The 18,807-nt window shown below is 39.7% G+C and overlaps 1 protein-coding gene across 2 annotated transcripts in view; it reads right to left on the minus strand.

The window, feature by feature from the left end:
- Positions 1-18,807, minus strand: part of LOC135715451 (protein unc-79 homolog) — a 44,601-nt gene that overhangs the window by 16,585 nt on the left and 9,209 nt on the right. The window contains exons 2-3 of one of the 2 annotated variants that reach the window (XM_065238721.1): positions 12,426-12,625; positions 3,504-3,936 (exon numbers count right to left, since the gene is read on the minus strand). In XM_065238721.1, the coding sequence (XP_065094793.1) occupies positions 3,504-3,936; positions 12,426-12,625 (633 nt within the window). The remainder of the gene's footprint in view (positions 1-3,503; positions 3,937-12,425; positions 12,626-18,807) is intronic. The other variant, XM_065238722.1, reaches the window with a different exon arrangement.

Consider the following 18,807-nt stretch of genomic DNA (forward strand, 5'->3'; position numbering starts at 1 on the left):
CCTAAAAATCTGAAAAGAAATTATTTTTTCTATATTATATATCTATTGAGTAGTCCTTAAGTTTTCTCCTAACGTAGCATTAACCAGATTTAAATAAAATGCTCCATTTGCAAAATAAAGGCATTTTAAGATTGAACTCGTATACCTCACCGTGTAAAATTTTGAAACCATCATCACTTTCATAGTTCATCTATTCTCCACGAGTGCCAACTTTGATTTGCCAATAATGAGTCACAAAATCACTGATATAATGATTTACTACAGCCGCTATTTTTTTCTCGCTAGAAGTCATTTGAAGTTGATGTAGAAGTCCTCTGTTGCCAAGTGAAAAGAAAGGGAATCTTTCAAAAACCGTGATGCGAGTTCAACTGTTTTTCTCTTGGCGTGACTCATTAATTCATTATACACCGACTCTACTCCAGAGGATCATCACCCATCGTTTCAAACATATGCTGCGCTCTCATTGGTGGAAAAATGACAGCACGGTGAACAAAAAATAATCGATTAGTTGTTAATCGAGTAATTAAAAAATGGGACATCTCTGTTTTTAGTGTGATTGTTTTGATAAAAAAGAGCGCCAAATTTCATCTTACCGAGGGGCAGCAAAACCACAAAATTACCTCGCATAGGGGTGGTATTCATTGGATGAAAGGGACCGTGAAAGAGTACACTAAAATAGAAAGTTTTTCTTCCGACTGTTTCATTTTAGTATTTTTTTTTATATAAGGCTGATGTTTCAGCAATAAAAAAAAAAACACATGAATACAATAATTGATTTTCGTTTCGTGGAGAACCAAAACATTCTAGTGCATTTGGTGTAAATGCTAGTAAAATCCAGTAGTAGCAAAGATGAATACTAAGATGAAACTGAATTTTGCGCACTTTTTATTTTATCAAAACAATAGGCCTTTTTAATAGAAACTAAACGAACGATTCAACCTCTGGTGGTGAATAGGAGAACGTCAAAAAGAGTGTTGTGAGCATAAATTTTTGCCTTGAGACATAGGAAGCGGAACACTTTTTTACTTTTCCTGATAAATTGATTCATCTGAGATGCTGCAAAACTTAATTGGCAAATCAAAGTTGGCACTCGTGGAGAATAGAAGAACTATGAAAGTGATGATGGTTTTTAAATTTTGCACGGGGAAGTATACGAGTGCAATCTTAAAATGCTTTTATTTTGAAAATGGAGCATTTTATTTAAATCTGGTTACTGCTACAGTGGTAGAAAAGCGGAAGTCTATGTTTACACCTAAAAATCTGAAAAGAAATTAAGTTTTCTGTATTATATGTCTATTGAGTAGTCCTGAAGTTTTCTACTAACGTAGCACTTACCAGATTTAAATAAAATGCTCCATTCACAAAATAAAAGTATTTTAAGATTGCACTCGTAAACCATCATCACTTTCATAGTTCTTCTATTCTCCACGCGTGCCAACTTTGATTTGCCAATCTACAGTTGAAAAATTTAATTCCGTAACGTTTTTGAAAATATCCTGCTGGTGTTCAGCAATATTTTTGTTGAGAAAAATGGAAAATTAGAAAAGTGCCTTAGTGGTTATGATCTTCCGGATTTCTTGTGTGTAAATAGTTAAGGTGCAAATTAGTTCAGATTTGTGGAAAATCGTACAATAAGACAATTACCGATGGAAATTTGCAAGATTTTGAATGAAAAATGCTGTTATTTGCGTTGGGGAAAATACTTATTCTGATGTAAACAAACGGTCAACTTCTTCTCGAACTCGCGTGGCGCACTCTACGTTGGTGGTGCATTATGTCGTTTTCGTTTTTGCGGTGTAGCACTGGTGTAGTGTAAGCAGGAATAAGCGCGAGTCTTTGACAGCTCAACATCATTTTTTTGTAAACAAAGGTGCATCCTATATCTACACCCTAAAATATTTCGGTGTACGGCAGTGTAGCACCGGTAGCTACACCGCAAAAACGAAAACGACATTAAAAGGGCGTATCACACCAAAATCAGAGATGTCCCATTTTTTAATTACTCGATTAACAACTAATCGATTATTTTTTGTTCGCTGTGCTGTCATTTTTCCACCAATGAGAGTGCAGCACATGTTTGAAACGATCGGTGATGATGCTCTGGAGAAGTTGATGCTTATATCGGCATGATATAACCGATTACAAATATTTTACTTTTCGGTTCGTTAATCGATTAATTGATTATTCGAATGAAAATCGTCCATCACTAGATGGATGTGAAACGTCTCTTCAAATATAAAGACCGTACATAAATAATGATACAATTTGAAAGGGACCGGGGCTAATCACAAATTACGTCCCAACGGTAACTGAAATAAACACGAGTGTTCACCGGTTGGTAGTAGCACAAACGAAGTGACAGACGGAGCGGCTCGAAAACTTTGGTGACTAGCCTGCTATTGCAATTTTTCAGTGTACCACATGGCAACACCACTACTACTGGATTGTACTACATGGCAACACTACTACCAACAATCAATACGAAACTAACGATTTTAAATTGGCTCACCACTTCAGTAGCCTATTGGTCCCAAGCAAACGATTAACGTACCCTATTCTAGTTGAAATTCTATTACTACACTATGTTTGTTTTGATTCGCTATGAAAGTTTGACAGATAACATCAGGGGTGTGTGGATTCATGCAGAACATGCAGGGGTGAGTGAAATAGCTTGGGACTGCTTGGGACCGTTGTTCTGGTACTGAGTGAGCCAAAAATAATAATGATTTTCTTCGGGACCCAGTGGTCTTAGAGTTACCTCTATGCTACTACTAGATTGAACTAGCATTTTCACCAAGTACTAGAATGTTTTGGTTCGATCTCTTTCACTCTACTCAAAACTGAAATTCATAAAAAAATGACAAAATGATACGCACTCTTTGCACACTGTCAAAGAATCATTGTACACAAAATCAACTTTGTTCAAATCAAAACAAAAAAAACTAACCCATCTGGTGGCACAAGCTTCCAAGAAAATTCTATTACAGTGAACAACATTATTTAAATGGATATCTTTGCCAGTTAGTCGTCTGTCACTTCGTTTGTGGTAGTAGTGTTGCCATGTGGTACACTTAAAAAAATCAATATCAGGTTCGTTACCAAGCCACTCCGTCTGTCGTTTCGTTTGTGGTAGTAGCACCGGTTGGAAACTAATGATTTTAAATTAGTGAGCTGATTAGCAGGTCCCGAAGAAACGTGCTCAACCTTTTGGCTCAGCTCTAGTATTATCTTCAGTCCCAAGCTAATCGATGCACCCCTCGAAACATAGAAAAATCCACGAACCCCTCATTTTATCTGTCATACTTTCATAGCGAATCAAAACAAACATAGTGTAGTACTAGAATTTTGACTAGGATGGGGTACGTTAATCGATTTGCTTGGGACCAATAGGCTAGTCAAGTAGTGAGCCAATTTAAAATCGTTAGTTTCCACCGGTATTACGAAAAAAAAATGGCAATGAATGATAGTGATAACATTTAGATTATAATAGGATCTGTACTAACCTTTGAATGTGACACCAACTGTAATATGCATGGTGTAACTTTGGCCCAAAATTCGAACAAAATACCCATCGAAATGTTGTGTGATTCAGAAGATGGCGCTGCTGCGCACGCGATTTGCTCCAAGTAGACGGTCCACAACTGACAAAGAGTGAAAGCATGGAACAATGAAGACATATGCAATACGGATGTTTTGGATTGCTCTGCAAAACCGGCAAATATAACTTGGATATGATCTGCAATATGACAACTGGATTCTTGTGGGACAGGCTGCGATACTGTGCTTACGGGATGCTGAAGGTGATATTGCACCGTCGCACCGTGATGTCCAATGTGTCCTCCACGTTTACCCATTAAAGCAGTGTGTGTTAATGAGCCCATAAGAAGCCATGATAATAATCGCATATGGCCTACACAATCCGTAAACTCTTTTGGCCTAAAAAGAAAGAATATTTACTTTTAAATTAAGTACAAGGTTAGTATAGACTTTTCTGACGTTTATCAATTGCACAAGTATTAGTGCAGGACTTTGGGCAAATACAAAGGTTTTCTTGCACTAATAATTATAATTTACCACAAGGTCTGGCCTAATACTTGTGCATTTCACAAACGTCAGAGAAGTCTATAGAGATTGCACACTACTTGAGTGACGTCTCGTGACGCTCGGTAAAGACGGCTTGCGATGTCTATTATACAAGGTCTGGTCCGAAGTCAATCGTACAAGGTCTGGAACAACAGGCAGCTTGCTGGTGTTAGAAGCAAAATTTTGTGACACTTGAATTCTATGTGCCTCATATCAGTGCTAACATTTGAAAACGGCATAAAAGCCATTTGTAAACAAATGGTTTGTGGGCCCTTTACTCACTACTTAAAGTACACCCACGCGACACAACAGCAACATCGGGTAGGGGAAATTTTCCCCTTCCTGACGATGCTGTTGGTTTGCGTGGGCGTTCTTCGGGTAGCGAGTAAAGGGCCCACAAACCATTTGTTTACAAATGGCTTTTGCGCCGTTTTCAAATGTTAGCACTGATATGGTTATATCAATACACACAAACAACAAAAATTGTATCAATAAAAATAATGCATTTTCATATTGAAAGGCTGCCAAAATTCGTAGTATTAACGGCGAAAATAATCAAAATGAACATTAAATTTTTTGTTTGAATGTGTTTTTTTCACTTTTGACTTGTAATTTTAAAAGTGCATTTTTTAAAAGGAAAGTTGTTCAACTGTCAATATATACCTTTTCACATCGATTTGTTTACTAGCAGCACTGAAGTTTCAGTAGCCGTTTACTTCGCGCCAAAATGTATTGCATTCATTTTTGCAGCAGCAGAACCGTCTCGGATATTGAGTGAGTAATTAATTTTAGAAATGTCGAAAAACGCTGCTTCAACAGGTTCACATTTATTAAAAAATTACTTTTTTCACAGCCTCATTGATTCGTCTATGCTCCAGTCAATTTTTGAAACAGCCAGCACCGACATTGACATCGAGAACCTCATGTTTTGCTTCCGCCTACAGACATTTTATTTTATTCATAATCCTGCCTGGCCTCAAGAACGGATGGAGATCAGCCGGGAGTAGTATGGATACTTTAATATTGTATTCAACAAGCGATCGCGTTAGGTATTCTGTTGGGAAGTTTCAGAACATTAGCGCTTTCCCTGAACTCGTGCAAGAGTGAGTGAGGTTTTTTGTCTTGATTTGAGATGCTGAAAATTGATCTTGGTGTTTTTCGTTTTAGGCATGTCTTCATGGGTTTGTTCGCGTGTGGTCACTTTCTGCGCTAGTAACGTCGCTGATGGATAACGGAAGTAGAACCCAACGTAGGAGACTCTTATCAACCTATACTTATGCCGTGCTGGACATCGATGGAATCAAACTTCAACTGAAGAATCCCTGATCTCATCTTGGCTGGCGGGGCAGCTGTTCTGAGCTGAATGTGGTAACTATTTCCTGGAATCCGAACCTATTCGACTACACATACATCATTCATCAGCTGTGGCGTTGAGCCTACGTAAGACGCTTATACGCGTGCCGGCACCGAACTGACATAATAAATATATTTTTGTATTTGTAGATTTTTATTTATCAAATAAAGAAAATATTTGGATTTAATATTTATTAGAATTAAATACTAAAAATGGTTTTATAATCTTCAAAATACTTATATTTAAATTGAAAATGCTTTTTGTGTAAATCAAAACAGTACATATTATTTCAAATTTACCACATTTTCATGTCAAAAATTTGTTTTGAATTGAAAAGAACCCACTTTTAATTTCAATACGCCGTGCTTTTCATTTGACAGTAGTACAATTCATCTTAAAAGTTTTAGCTTTTAAAAGTAGTGAACGGAAAACTTTTAATTAGACAATTGGTTGACTTTAGTTTTGAAAGCTAACCGCTTTCTACCAAAAAGAACCAACGCAAACTTTTAATTTTACTAATGTTTTTTTTTTAATTTTATCAACGATTATTTTTTGTGTGTAGCTTTGTACATCATAGTTCAATATTCTACTTTATCGACTTCTACTTTACCGACTCTAAAATGAATCGAAAAATACATAAACAAAACATCCAGAGGCCAGAGCATTCACATATATTTTTAATGCATGGGTCTGATTTGGGATTCGATCATGGACTGTTGGGGTGTGCTGCTGCTGGAGTCTTCGTTCGATCTCACTGTGCCACGGTTCTTCTCATATATGAGGCGGGTTGATAGGATAAAGTCACAACTCTTGTTTTCGATGTTTACCTTTCTGAGCAAGCTCACATCGTATTGAAATGCAAAACACTTTAAATCCATCTGTTTTGAACAGTAGTGTGATTCAATGTGCAATACACTTGAATAGATAGTGAAAGATTTTCAACATTTCAAAGTTTGAAACACTAGAAATTAACGTGTATAACACATTGAACCAAGGTGAAATGGTGAAATACACTTGAAGTAAATGTGATTGTGAATTTAAAAAATCAAGTGTTTAAACACTTCAATCAAATGTGTGGATTTTTTTTAGTGTAATATTACGTTGCACGATGTACATCGATTTTGCGAACATATTTACATCCATTGATGTAATATTGTATCTGCTTTTTGCTATTACATCATTATTTCATACATCAGCTTGAATTACATTGATCGATATTACATTTTTTTTGCTGTGTACCCTAATAAACAAATACCATAAACGAACTGTATCCCGGATGGGTAAACTATCCCACAAATGGTTTGGATGATACCTCGAACACGTCGTTAAGCTCTCTTTTATGGTTATTTTTATTAGGGTAGCCACACAGAAAAAAAAGTTGTTGAATAATACATCCAAACTGCTGCACAGAGGTCATTCCATGTTTGTGTAATATTACGTTGTACGATGTACATCGATTTTGCGAACAAAATTACATCTTTTGATGTAATATTGTATCTGCTTTTTGCTATTACATCATTATTTGATACATCAGCTTGAATTACGTTGATCGATATTACATTTTTTTTGCTGTGCACCTTGGGCTCCACTAGATTCGTCTTCGCCAGTCTGTATTTACTATATCGTCTACTGTAGAGTCGGTGTATAATGAGTCACGCCAAGAGTGAAGCCAAGTCTACCTATTGAACTGTCAAACCGGCTACCTATCGTGCAAAGTAAACAAACATTACTATGCTATGAAAGGTCCACGAAAGGTATTGCAATAAAATATAAAATACAATTGAAGAAATGATCATAAACACGCAGTGAGCATTAAATTGTCATGGGATACGTTTGGTAATGATCAGTAATGAGAATTTCTACTATTTTTTGATAAGATAATTTGACAAAATCACTGATATAATAATTTACTACAGCCGCTATTTTTTTTCTCGCTAGAAGTCATTTGAAGTTGATGTAGAAGTCCTCTGTTGCCAAGTGAAAAGAAAGGGAATGTTTCGAAAACCGTGATGCGAGTTCAACTGTTTTTCTCTTGGCGTGACTCATTATACACCGACTCTAGTCTACTGTAGTCAAAAGGCTTTATAGGAAAAAAAAAACATACAATCATGGTGGTAAGCTCCAACCGGCATTATCCTCGGATTAAATCCGGATCAAGAGTTAATCAACGCGACTTTAAGAAAATAATTTGCAGAACATCCACACAGGGACGGTATTAAAATTTAATCCAAGTTGGAGCCTACCACCATCAGACTCGACCGTCTACGATTTGCATGAAACTTTATAGTACGTTCAGGCTATAGCCTGGTACGCAGCTGAAAAGTAATGACGTTTTTACGTGCTACGGGATAGGACACGGAATGCTAAAGAAATTTCTTTTCCTTGCATTTCTTGACCAAGTACGCAGTTCAAAAGAAATCGGTAAAGGAAAGATCGATTTCATTAGTATCGTGATCGACATGAAGGTGGCGCATTCTGAATGCAATTTCACTTTCCTTGCGGAATAATGGTCTGATCAATTATTCCGTTAGGTAATGTTGGCGTTTATTGCAAAACTGATGTTTTGGATGCATTTAAACAACATAAACAGCATGGGATAAGCATGGTACGCAGCTGAAAAGTAATGACGTTAAAGAAATTTCTTTTAATTAGCATTTCTTGACCCAGTACGCAGTTCAAAAAAATCGGTAAAGGAAAGATCGATTTCATTAGTATCGTGATCGACATGAAGGTGGCGCATTCTGAATGCAATTTCACTTTCCTTGCGGAATCTATATTGATTGATAAATTTACGTTAAGGTCCTTTAGTAGATGGAAATGATGTTAAAATCACAGACAAACAGACGTAACACATTGAATATTTCTCATTGTAAAACATCGTCACTAAAACATTACCGCCATCTGTTGAATACACTGTGGTGGGTAGTACGCTGAACAGATGGCGGTAGTGTGTAAACGCCAAACGCAAGGGAATTGACTATGCGCGCCACATGTGGCAGTACTACCAACTGAGATACTTTTAAATTGACCGTTAAATGCTTGTGCGATGAACAATTTGTGAGTGTTATGTCTGTTTGTCTGTGTTAAAATGATAATGACGTTTTGCTACCTGTCAAACCGTATGGAATATTTTTTAGTACCTCATCACTTTTGTGGTTTTGGATTTCAATCTTAGGTGTCGCATGCACTGGTGCAGTTTCGCGTAGATTCATCAATTGACGTCTTGCAGTGAAACCTTTCCAAGCTTTCGCCACCTACATTTCGAAGTGAGAACTACTAGAAGGAGGATATTTTCCAAATTCTCCAAGTAAACAGACGATTTTTGGGGCAAATCGGCACATAAAGAAAAACTAAACTTTTGCTTGAATCGTGTAAGAAAACGTGTTTGCAAACTAACTGTTATTATTTCGGTATGGATCGGAGATGTTTCCATGGAAAATTATGCATTACAAGTTTGCGCAGCTGCATTTTTCGGAAAATGGTGAATATGTGCGATTTTTACTAGGATGAAAGTGGAAATTAAGTGAATTTACTTAGGAAAGATTGTATCATGCTGGTGATAATGGAGATATGGTTATGACGCCAATATTCAATAAATGTTCATTTTGGCCTTTTTTAGGAAAACATATTGATACTCACAATTTTCGACCAAAAATGCAACGGAACTTGATTTACTCAACACGCACCATACTATAAAATGGTGCTCGATGGTTTATAAAGTGATAACAAGATGACAAATCATCTTTATTTTGAGTAATTGAGCAATTTACTTCTATAGTTGAAGATGCTAATTTCAAATAACAGACTGTAGTGGTAATTTTTATACGATAGATGGAGTAGATGAAAGCATAGAGTTGATAGTTCCGTTAGAGTACGGCAGTGTGAAAATTGTATATAGATATTAGAATAGCGAACTAGGACAACTTTTAAGGAAGGTACAAATCGGTTTTTTCATCTCTCTTTACCAAACTCCCCCTTTGGAGAGGGATGGTGAGGGGTGTCCCCCCCCACCACCACTGGCTAAAAAAAAAATTTACTTCTGTTTACATCATATGTACGATGCAGCATTGATGGAGCTGTGAAATGAAATGAATATATCTTATGAAAGTTCATCTGGAAAAGTCAAAGATGCACATCAGTTTGATCGTGAAAACATTTTCTTCTTCAATTCGAATGTTGTATTGGAAGGATTTTACGCAGGCTTGATGAAAATTATGATTTAATGCAAATTTTCACGAATTTTATATGCAGTCTGTCAACATTATCATCATCATGCAGTGGCGACATCAGACCATTATTCCGCATCTGAAATTGCATTCAAAATGCGCCACCTTCATGTCGATCACCATACTAATGTAATCGATATTTCCTTTACCGATTTCTTTTGAATTGCGTACTGGGTCAAGAAATGCTAATACCCCGTTCACATTACAGCCTATATCACGAAATATAGGCTGTCTTGCAATGAGCACTCATACATAGGATTTCCAGTGAAAACTAGATGTATGAGTGATCATTGCAAGACAGCCTATATTACATGATATAAGGCATAGTCTGGTACGGGGTATTAATCATTTTTAATTCTATTTTAATCATTTTTGATTGATTTTAAATCTGTTTTCATTGAATTTTAATCTCTGTTGATTACATATTAATATTCTAAAAGAATCAAATTGAATACTTAAAAGATAAATTAATCATGCGTGACTATTGCCGAATTAAGCCTGGTACGCAGCTGAAAAGAAAACGGAAAAGTAATTTTTGAGGAATATTCCCAAAAGTAAATTTGACAGCTATAGGGAGGTGTCTTTTGCTAAATTTTGAGATCATAGGTAGGTGTCGTCTAATTTTAAAATCAACAATTATCAATTTTTATGTTGTTAAAATGCATCCAAAACATCATTTTTATAACAAACGTTAAAATTACCTAACGGAATAATTGGTCAGACCATTATTCCGCAAGGAAAATGAAATTGCATTCAGAATGCGCCACCTTCATATCGATCACGATACTAATGTAATCGATCTTTCCTTTACCGATTTCTTTTGAACTGCGTACTGGGTCAAGAAATGCTAATTAAAAGAAATTTCTTTAGCATTCCGTGTCCTTTCCCGTAGCCCGTAAAAACGTCATTACTTTTCAGCTGCGTACCATGCTTTAAGCCTACCCGTAAAAAAAAAGAACCGTAGAGGTACAATGAAATGTATTGTAACCATACAATAGAGTTTATGGTATTTACAATAAATCGTATTCTCCACAACGATAAAATAACAATAGAATGTATTGTTTCTACAATAGAATCTATGGTAAATGGGGGATTATACAATAGATTAAGGGGGTCGAACCATACGAAAAATCATTTTTTCCCGAACAAACTTGAACCATTTACCATTAATTGTATTGTTGTTCTATTGTTGAAAACTCTTACTATATGGGACGTATTGTACATCTATTGTAATTACAATATGTTAAAACTTCGTGTACTATATACACACAATAAGATCGATTGTTGGCAATAGATTTACTTGTAACTGTATTTTATTTTATGGTAATTGTATGGTTATTTTTTTCCGGGTAGTACGCAGCTGAAAAAAAAACGGAAAAGTAATTTTTGAGGATTTTTCCCAAAAGAAAATTTGACAGCTATAGTCTGCTAAATTTTGAGATTATAGCGAGATGTCGTCAAATTGTAAAATCAACACTTATTAGTGTTTATGTTGTTTAAATGCATCCAAAACATCAGTTTTGCACTAAACGCCAACATTACCTAACGGAATAATTGATCAGACCATTATTCCGCAAGGAAAGTGAAATTGCATTCAGAATGCGCTACCTTCATGTCGATCACGATACTAATGTAATCGATCTTTCCTTTACCGATTTCTTTTGAACTGCGTACTTGTCATTTGGTGAAAATGCTAGTTCAATCTAGTAGTAGTGTTGCCATGTGGTACAATCCAGTAGTAGTGGTGTTGCCATGTGGTACACTGAAAAATTGAAATAGCAGTTTAGTCACCAAAGTTTTCAAGCCGCTCCGTCTGTCACTTCGTTTGTGGTACTAGTAAGTTACAAGAAGAAGTCGTGAAGTATGTGGTTGACACATAAAACCTGTCAAAATTGCTTTCAGTGCGTCACAATCAGCGATTTAACGATTCGTGAGCGCTCACTCTGAGTGAACGCTCACGAATCATAAGATCGCTGATTGTGAGGCTCTGAAAGCGAAATTGACAGGTTTTATGAGTCAAATACATACTTTACACCCTCTTCTTGTTACTTACAAGTGCAACACATCATTTATCGAAAAACATTGTTTTATAGCAAGTGAGTGAAAGCAACCCTTTTTGAGTGTATGGATATTTCTAAAGCCCTACAGTAAAAGTATCGACGACTGTCACCACAAAACTGAAAAAAAGCTGTTCCAATCGAGCAAACGGTGCATTTTGACGGTTCGATTGGAACAACTTTTGACAGACGTCCATACTTTTACTGTAGGGCTTTAGATATTTCAACATTTCAGTGTCAACATTTCAAAGGGGCGTAATTGCTTTTGTAAACAATGACTTTAGCCGTCAATTTCTCGCGAATGATATCTTACCTCTCCAAAATTACAATGCTAGCTGGTAGAGGAAACATTCCTCTACCTGGTGGTGTTATTATTTTTCATGAGTGAGCTTTTATTTGCGAGAAATCTATGGCTAAAGCCATTGTTTACAAATGCAATTACGCCCCTTTGAAATGTTGGCACTGATTTAAAAAAAAATATCGGCCCATGGTATGTGGGTTTTATTGAAAAATATCAAGTACGCCATCTTCAATATTATTGCAAGATTCAAAATTGATGAATTTAAGCACAAATGTCAATGATTATCCAACAAAGAATTATGTAGAGGTTCATAAAATTCGGAGAAGGTCGTGTCTGTTGGATTCATCATTAAATGATTTTGGCGTGGACCTGCTCTATATTTTTACACAATGTACGCAACACACCCTTGTTGTAGTGACGACGGCGCATTGTTTAACCATGGTAGATATCTGGACACTGCTCTATTATCTCTGGAATTACCGCGGGACATTTCCAAAGCGAGATATTGTGCAACAGCTCCTTTCAAAACTCCTCCTAGGGTGTCTTCACTGAAGCCTAGCGTGATGCCTCCGTTTTTTAAATTCTGTTGTGATGTAAAAAGAAACTAAAAATTACGTTTAAATCATATCGCCTCTGTACATAAGTACATTATCCAGGTTACAAGGCCAGGCTTAGATCAGATAACTTTTATGGTGGTAAGCTCTAACCAGTATTATCCTCGGATCAAATCCCGATCAAGAATGTCCGGCTGCTTTGATGTTGACATCAGATTTAAGCAACATTTAGCAGATCATCCGAACAGGGGCGAGATTAAAAGTTAATCCGAGATGGAGCTTACCGCCATTAAAGGTACTGGAGGGTCATTCAATAATTACGTGAGCACGTTTTCTTACACGGGAGGGAGGGAGTCTGAGAACATAAGCGCGAACAAGTCATATACAGACCATTGAATTATGATGCAAGATATTACCAACAATCAATACGAAACTAACGATTTTAAATTGGCTCACCACTTTAGTAGCCTATTGGTCCCAAGCAAACGATTAACGTTTCCTATTCTAGTTGCAATTCTATTACTACACTATGTTTGTTTTGATTCGCTATGAAAGTTTGACAGATAACATCAGGGGTGTGTGGATTCATGCAGAACATGCAGGGGTGAGTGAAATAGCTTGGGACTGCTTGGGACCGTTGTTCTGGTACTGAGTGAGCCAAAAATAATAATGATTTTCTTCGGGACCCAGTGGTCTTAGAGTTACCTCTATGATATTACCACAAACGAAGTGACAGACGACTAACTGGCGAAGAAATCCATTTAAATAATGTGGTTCACTGTAATAGAATTTTCTTGGAAGCTTGTGCCATCATCCACCAGATGGGTTAGTTTTTTTGTTTTGATTTGAACAAAGTTGATTTTGTGTACAATGATTCTTTGACAGTGTGCAAAGAGTGCGTATCATTTTGTCATTTTTTTATGCATTTCAGTTTTGAGTAGAGTGAAAGAGATAGAACCAAAACATTCTGGTACATTTGGTGAAAATGCTAGTTCAATCTAGTAGTAGTGTTGCCATGTGGTACAATCCAGTAGTAGTGGTGTTGCCATGTGGTACACTGAAAAATTGAAATAGCAGGTTAGTCACCAAAGTTTTCGAGCCGCTCCGTCTGTCACTTCGTTTGTGATATTACTAACAATCAATACGAAACTAACGATTTTAAATTGGCTCACCACTTGACTAGCCTATTGGTCCCAAGCAAACGATTAACGTACCCTATTCTAGTCGAAATTCTAGTACTACGCAATGTTTGTTTTGATTCGCTATGAAAGTTTGACAGATAAAATGAGGGGTTATTGGTTTTTCTTATGTTTCGAGGGGTGAATCATTAGCTTGGGACCGAAGAGAGTACCAGAGCTGAGCCAAAAAGTTGAGCACGTTATTTCGGGACCTTCTAGTCTTAGAGTTACCTCTATGATATTACTAAGAGCACTGCCACGGGAGGCGATATCTCCTACCCCTATAATAAGGCTCCATCTAGGTAGCTATTTTAGCTTAGCACCCCATTCTTCCACTGGTAATTCATGTTGGTTTCTATTTTGAGTTAGCGATTTGAGTAATGTCTTTCTACCGTGTGTTGCTAAGAACCCAATTGTCGCAAAACTTGTTTACAAAGATTGTTGCAGAAATAGAATCCGCGAATCCTTACTGCGCGCAAAAGCCTGAATCCGTTAGCTTGAATATGGCATATTAGACTGATGCAAATTTTGACTTTTTCGCTCCACAGCGCTCAAACGGTTCCAAATCGGGTCCTGATTAGTCTCCCAAAATTTGAACTCATTTGATAAGAAACTGACTTGTCACAAACCATTTGAAGCTTATATGGAAATTACTATGGAAATCCAAACTTTTTGTTCATTGTCTTCTTACCTTTTTGCATATTGCATTGTTCAAAAATTCAAAAGCTATACTTATGAAAATTTTTCTCAGCTACAACTTAGCAGAATATAGTTTGTGAGCAACACTGTATCTTGCAGTGTGACAAAGTAGCCATGATTTTTGAGCTCTATTCTACCCGCCAGAAACACCAATGTTGCCTGCTGAACAGTTGATTGAGCATAATCATAAGACATTAGTGGCTTGAATTATTTATAACTTTTGATGCTTACATTATATTGAAAAGTGGTATAGGACAAAGTTGTAGCTGAGAAAATTTGCTACGAGCTCAGTTATCACTTTTTAAAGCAGAGCGATATGGTAAATTTTTAGATGGATATGAACAAAACATTTAGTTTTTAGCAAGATAAAGCGCCGTATTTTCTTATAGCGAATTTGTTTATTATTCAGTTCCAACCTGGATCGGGTATCAAGATAGGGTCTGCTTGTTTTCTGACAAACGTCAGTTTGATCGTTTGTTTTTAAAACCTAACTCAGGTTGAGGTTCGCACTGACAAAAAGTTCGGTTTCGCACTGGGTTAGAACTGGTTTCAACCCCGATAATAAACAAATTCGCTGTTAGGATGTCCAGCTTTCACCTCTTTCATTTGTATTCATCCTGACAAAACGCAATAAAATGCACTGAACCACAAAGCGAGATGTAAACTGTGATGGACAGAATCAGGTGTCAGTGGAACGGGAGGGTCACCGGGAATTCGGAAGCACAGTGGAAATAACTTTACACACGCGGAATACTTTGTAAAAAGGTATTTAATCGGGAGAAAGAATACAACACGTTCTATGCGCGATGAGCGATCAGTTTACACTGAAAGTAAAATGCTAACAACATTACCTTGATGTCACCGGCTCTTGGTTCCCAGGGGTGGGCGATGTGGAGTAGGTTTAGGAAAGGGCGTAACCATTGGATCTCCACACTCCTCCTCAATGTCGCGTCCTTTCTGCTACTCCTTGATCCCGAGAATCTGTCGGAATCGTTCCAGCTTCAGAGGTCCCAACGGTTTTGTGAACGCATCCGCTGCCATCAAATCAGTTGGGCAATACTCCAAAGCTACTTGCTTCGAAATACACAGTTCTTCGACGAATCTTTCACGCGTGTCGATGTGTTTCGACCTACGGCTGGCTCTTTCAGTTGTAACGAACGAAATGCAGCCTTGGTTGTCTTCTCGCAGCACGGTTGGCTTCCGTTGCTCTTCGTCGAAATCTCGCAGAAGTTTCCTCAGCCACAAAGCCTCTTGACAGGCTTCGCTAAGCGCCACATACTCAGCCTCCATAGAGGAGAGTGTGACGCAGGACTGCCGTCGACTGGCCCAGGAGACCGCACCGTCTCCGAACATAAAGACGAATCCGGAAGTTGATCGTCTTGTCTCGATATCGTCAGCCCAGTCGGAGTCCGTGTAACCGGACAGAACTTGATCCTCGCCTCCGCCAAGATGAAGATAGAAGTTGCGTGTCGATTTCAAATAGCGGAGTACATGCTTCGCTGCTGACCAGTCACGTTCACTCGGCTTAGCGAACTTCCTGCCTAGAATCGCTGCACTGACGGCCAAATCTGGTCGCACACTAACGGCCAAATACAGGATTCCACCCACTAAGCTTCGGTACTTCGTTGCGTCAACCAGATCTGCACTCGTGTCCGCCGTCTTCAAGAACCCCGGATCCATAGGGGAGTTCGCCGTTTTCGCTTGATCCATACTAAACTTGGCAATCAGTTGGTCGATGTACACCGGAAGACGCAGCTTGAATCCGCCACTATCTCGAAGCACCTCCATGCCTAGGAAGTGGCGTACATCTCCGAGATTTGTCAACTCGAATTCGTTCTTGAGGCTTCCGACGATTCGCTGGATCTCTTTGTCGTCCGTTGATGCCACCAGCATATCGTCGACGTAAACCAGAATGAAAATCTTCAAGCTGCCTACTTTCTTCACAAACAAGCACTGGTCCGCGTGAGACGCACGAAATCCAAGTTTCGCCAACACCTCTTGGAGCTTCTTGTTCCAGCAGCGTGCGGCCTGCCGTAGACCGTAGATGCTACGCTTCAGACGGCAGACGAACTCCTCCTGCCCCGGCAGCTCGTAGCCAGGAGGTTGGCGCATGTACAGTTCCTCATCCAGCTCCCCGTTGAGGTATGCTGTCTTAACGTCAACATGCCGCACAACCATCTTCTGCTTCACAGCTACCGCAAGGAACGTACGAAGCGTCGCTTGGTGCGTCACTGGAACGAACACTTGGTTAAAGTCCACTCCGAACTTTTGCGCAAATCCTTGCGCCACTATTCTTGCCTTGTATTTCACTACTCGTCCCAGTTCGTCCTTCTTCACTTTATACACCCACTTGGAGCCTATCGCCCTCTTTCCCGGAGGCAATGCAACCAGCTCCCAAGTGTCATTTCGCCGATGGGACTCAAGTTCATCAGCCATAGCGTCTCTCCACTCACGTTTCTGTTTCGCTTCACTAATGTCCGTCGGCTCTTCGACCGCACACGCCGCGATACCCACAGAAAAGTCTAGCACATAATCGTTCAAATATTTGGGGATTGCCCCACGGTTTTGGCGTGAAGATTGACGAACTGGGAGTTGCACTCTGTTCTCGGAATTGTCACTGAACGAATCGTATTGGCTTTGTTCATCATCACTTCTTTCCTCTTCTTCTTGCTGCGACGGATCTTCTCCGCTTCCTTCTTCTTCATCACTGATCACTGGTTTCTCTTCTTCCTCTTCTTCAGCAGATCCACGTTTTTCAGGAACGGAAACAGCAACCGGAATCTCCGACGACGATGACCCATTGCCGAGCTCAACGAATCGAGCATCGCGGCTCACAATGATACGGTCCGTTTCACGATCGAGGAATCGATATCCTTTGTGCTCCATGGAATATCCTACGAAGAGCATCTTCCGGGCTTTGCTCTCCATCTTGCTTCGCTTGGTTTCCGGAATGTGCACAAAAGCTTCAGCGCCAAACACTCGAAGGTGGCTGAGATCCGGCTTCCGACCCCACCACAGTTCGAAGGGCGTCTTCGTGAGTGTCCTTGACGGGAGTCGATTCTGGAGGTACGTGGCAGTGAGCACCGCTTCACCCCAGTACCGCTTCTCCAGGTTGGCGTCGATCAACATGCAGGTCGCCATCTCGGTGATCGACCGATTCTTCCGCTCGGCCACTCCGTTGGATTGCGGAGAATATGCGGTTGTGTATTGTGGTTTTATTCCCTCCTCCTTATAAAACCGTCTCAACTCGGCATTATCGAACTCGCCGCCACCGTCAGACCTAACTACGCGCGGCTTGCGCCCTGTTAGAGTCTCAACCCAACGAACATAGTCTTTAATATTGCCCGCCGCTTCGGACTTGGCCTTGAGCAGGTATGTTACGGTAAACCGACTATAGTCATCAATAATATGCATGACATAGCGGTTGCCACTCGGGGTCTCGTTTTTCATCGGACCGCAAAGGTCTGTGTGAACGATGTCGAGAATTTGGTTCGATTTTCGTTCAACGACCGCAGGGAAGGGGGCGCGGGCAGACTTTCCCTCCATGCAACACTCACATACAACTTTCAATCCACAGTTGCTTACCCTAATTCCGGTTGCAAGCTCCTCCTTCAGCAAACGCTCCGCAGCCGCCCAGTCGCGATGGCCCAATCGTCGGTGCCACTGGTGCTGGCAGTTTTCCAGATGCTGCCCAGCCGTAGCATTCATCGACGAATGACCGAGACGCAGTCGATACAGTCCGCCGGTGCGAACTCCTGTCGCCACAACGGTACCTCTTCCATCGCAAATCTTACACAAATCCTCTTCGAACAACACTTTCAGGTTCTTCTGTGCCAAGCGCCCCACGGAAATCAGGCTCGTCGCGAGACCCGGCACGTATTTCACTTCGGCCATTGTGATTTTAACATGTTCACCTTCATCATCAATGCCGTTTAGCACACCACACCCTTCACCACGAATCTGGGTTTTCTCACCGTTTGCCATGGTGATCCACCCTCCGGCGAATTCCCGCAGCGTACCGAAGAACGACTTGTCTCCGGTCATGTGTGTGCTGGCACCACTATCGATTACCCAGGCGGACGAGCCAGCTTCTTCGCCCAACGTAAAGGCCGCTTCTTTTTCGCCGCCCTGGGCGGTCTTCGCTTTTGCCCCCTCCTTCTTGGAATTTTCCGCCTTCTTCAGCGCCAGAAACTTTCTGCAGTTCCGGCGAATGTGGCCCGGCAACTTACAAAAGTGGCACGTTCTCGAATCCGGTTCCTTCTTACCTTCGGAAGATCGCATCGCCTTCTCCGTCTTGCTGGAGGAACCATCCCTCTCCATGCGCCGGAGGTACTCATCCGTCAGTTTAGATTTCA

This window comes from Ochlerotatus camptorhynchus, unplaced genomic scaffold (assembly GCF_037179485.1).
Source record: "Ochlerotatus camptorhynchus isolate MF236.1 unplaced genomic scaffold, CSIRO-AGI_Acam_v1.1 ptg000919l, whole genome shotgun sequence".
In the NCBI taxonomy this organism is placed as follows: domain Eukaryota; kingdom Metazoa; phylum Arthropoda; class Insecta; order Diptera; family Culicidae; genus Ochlerotatus; species Ochlerotatus camptorhynchus.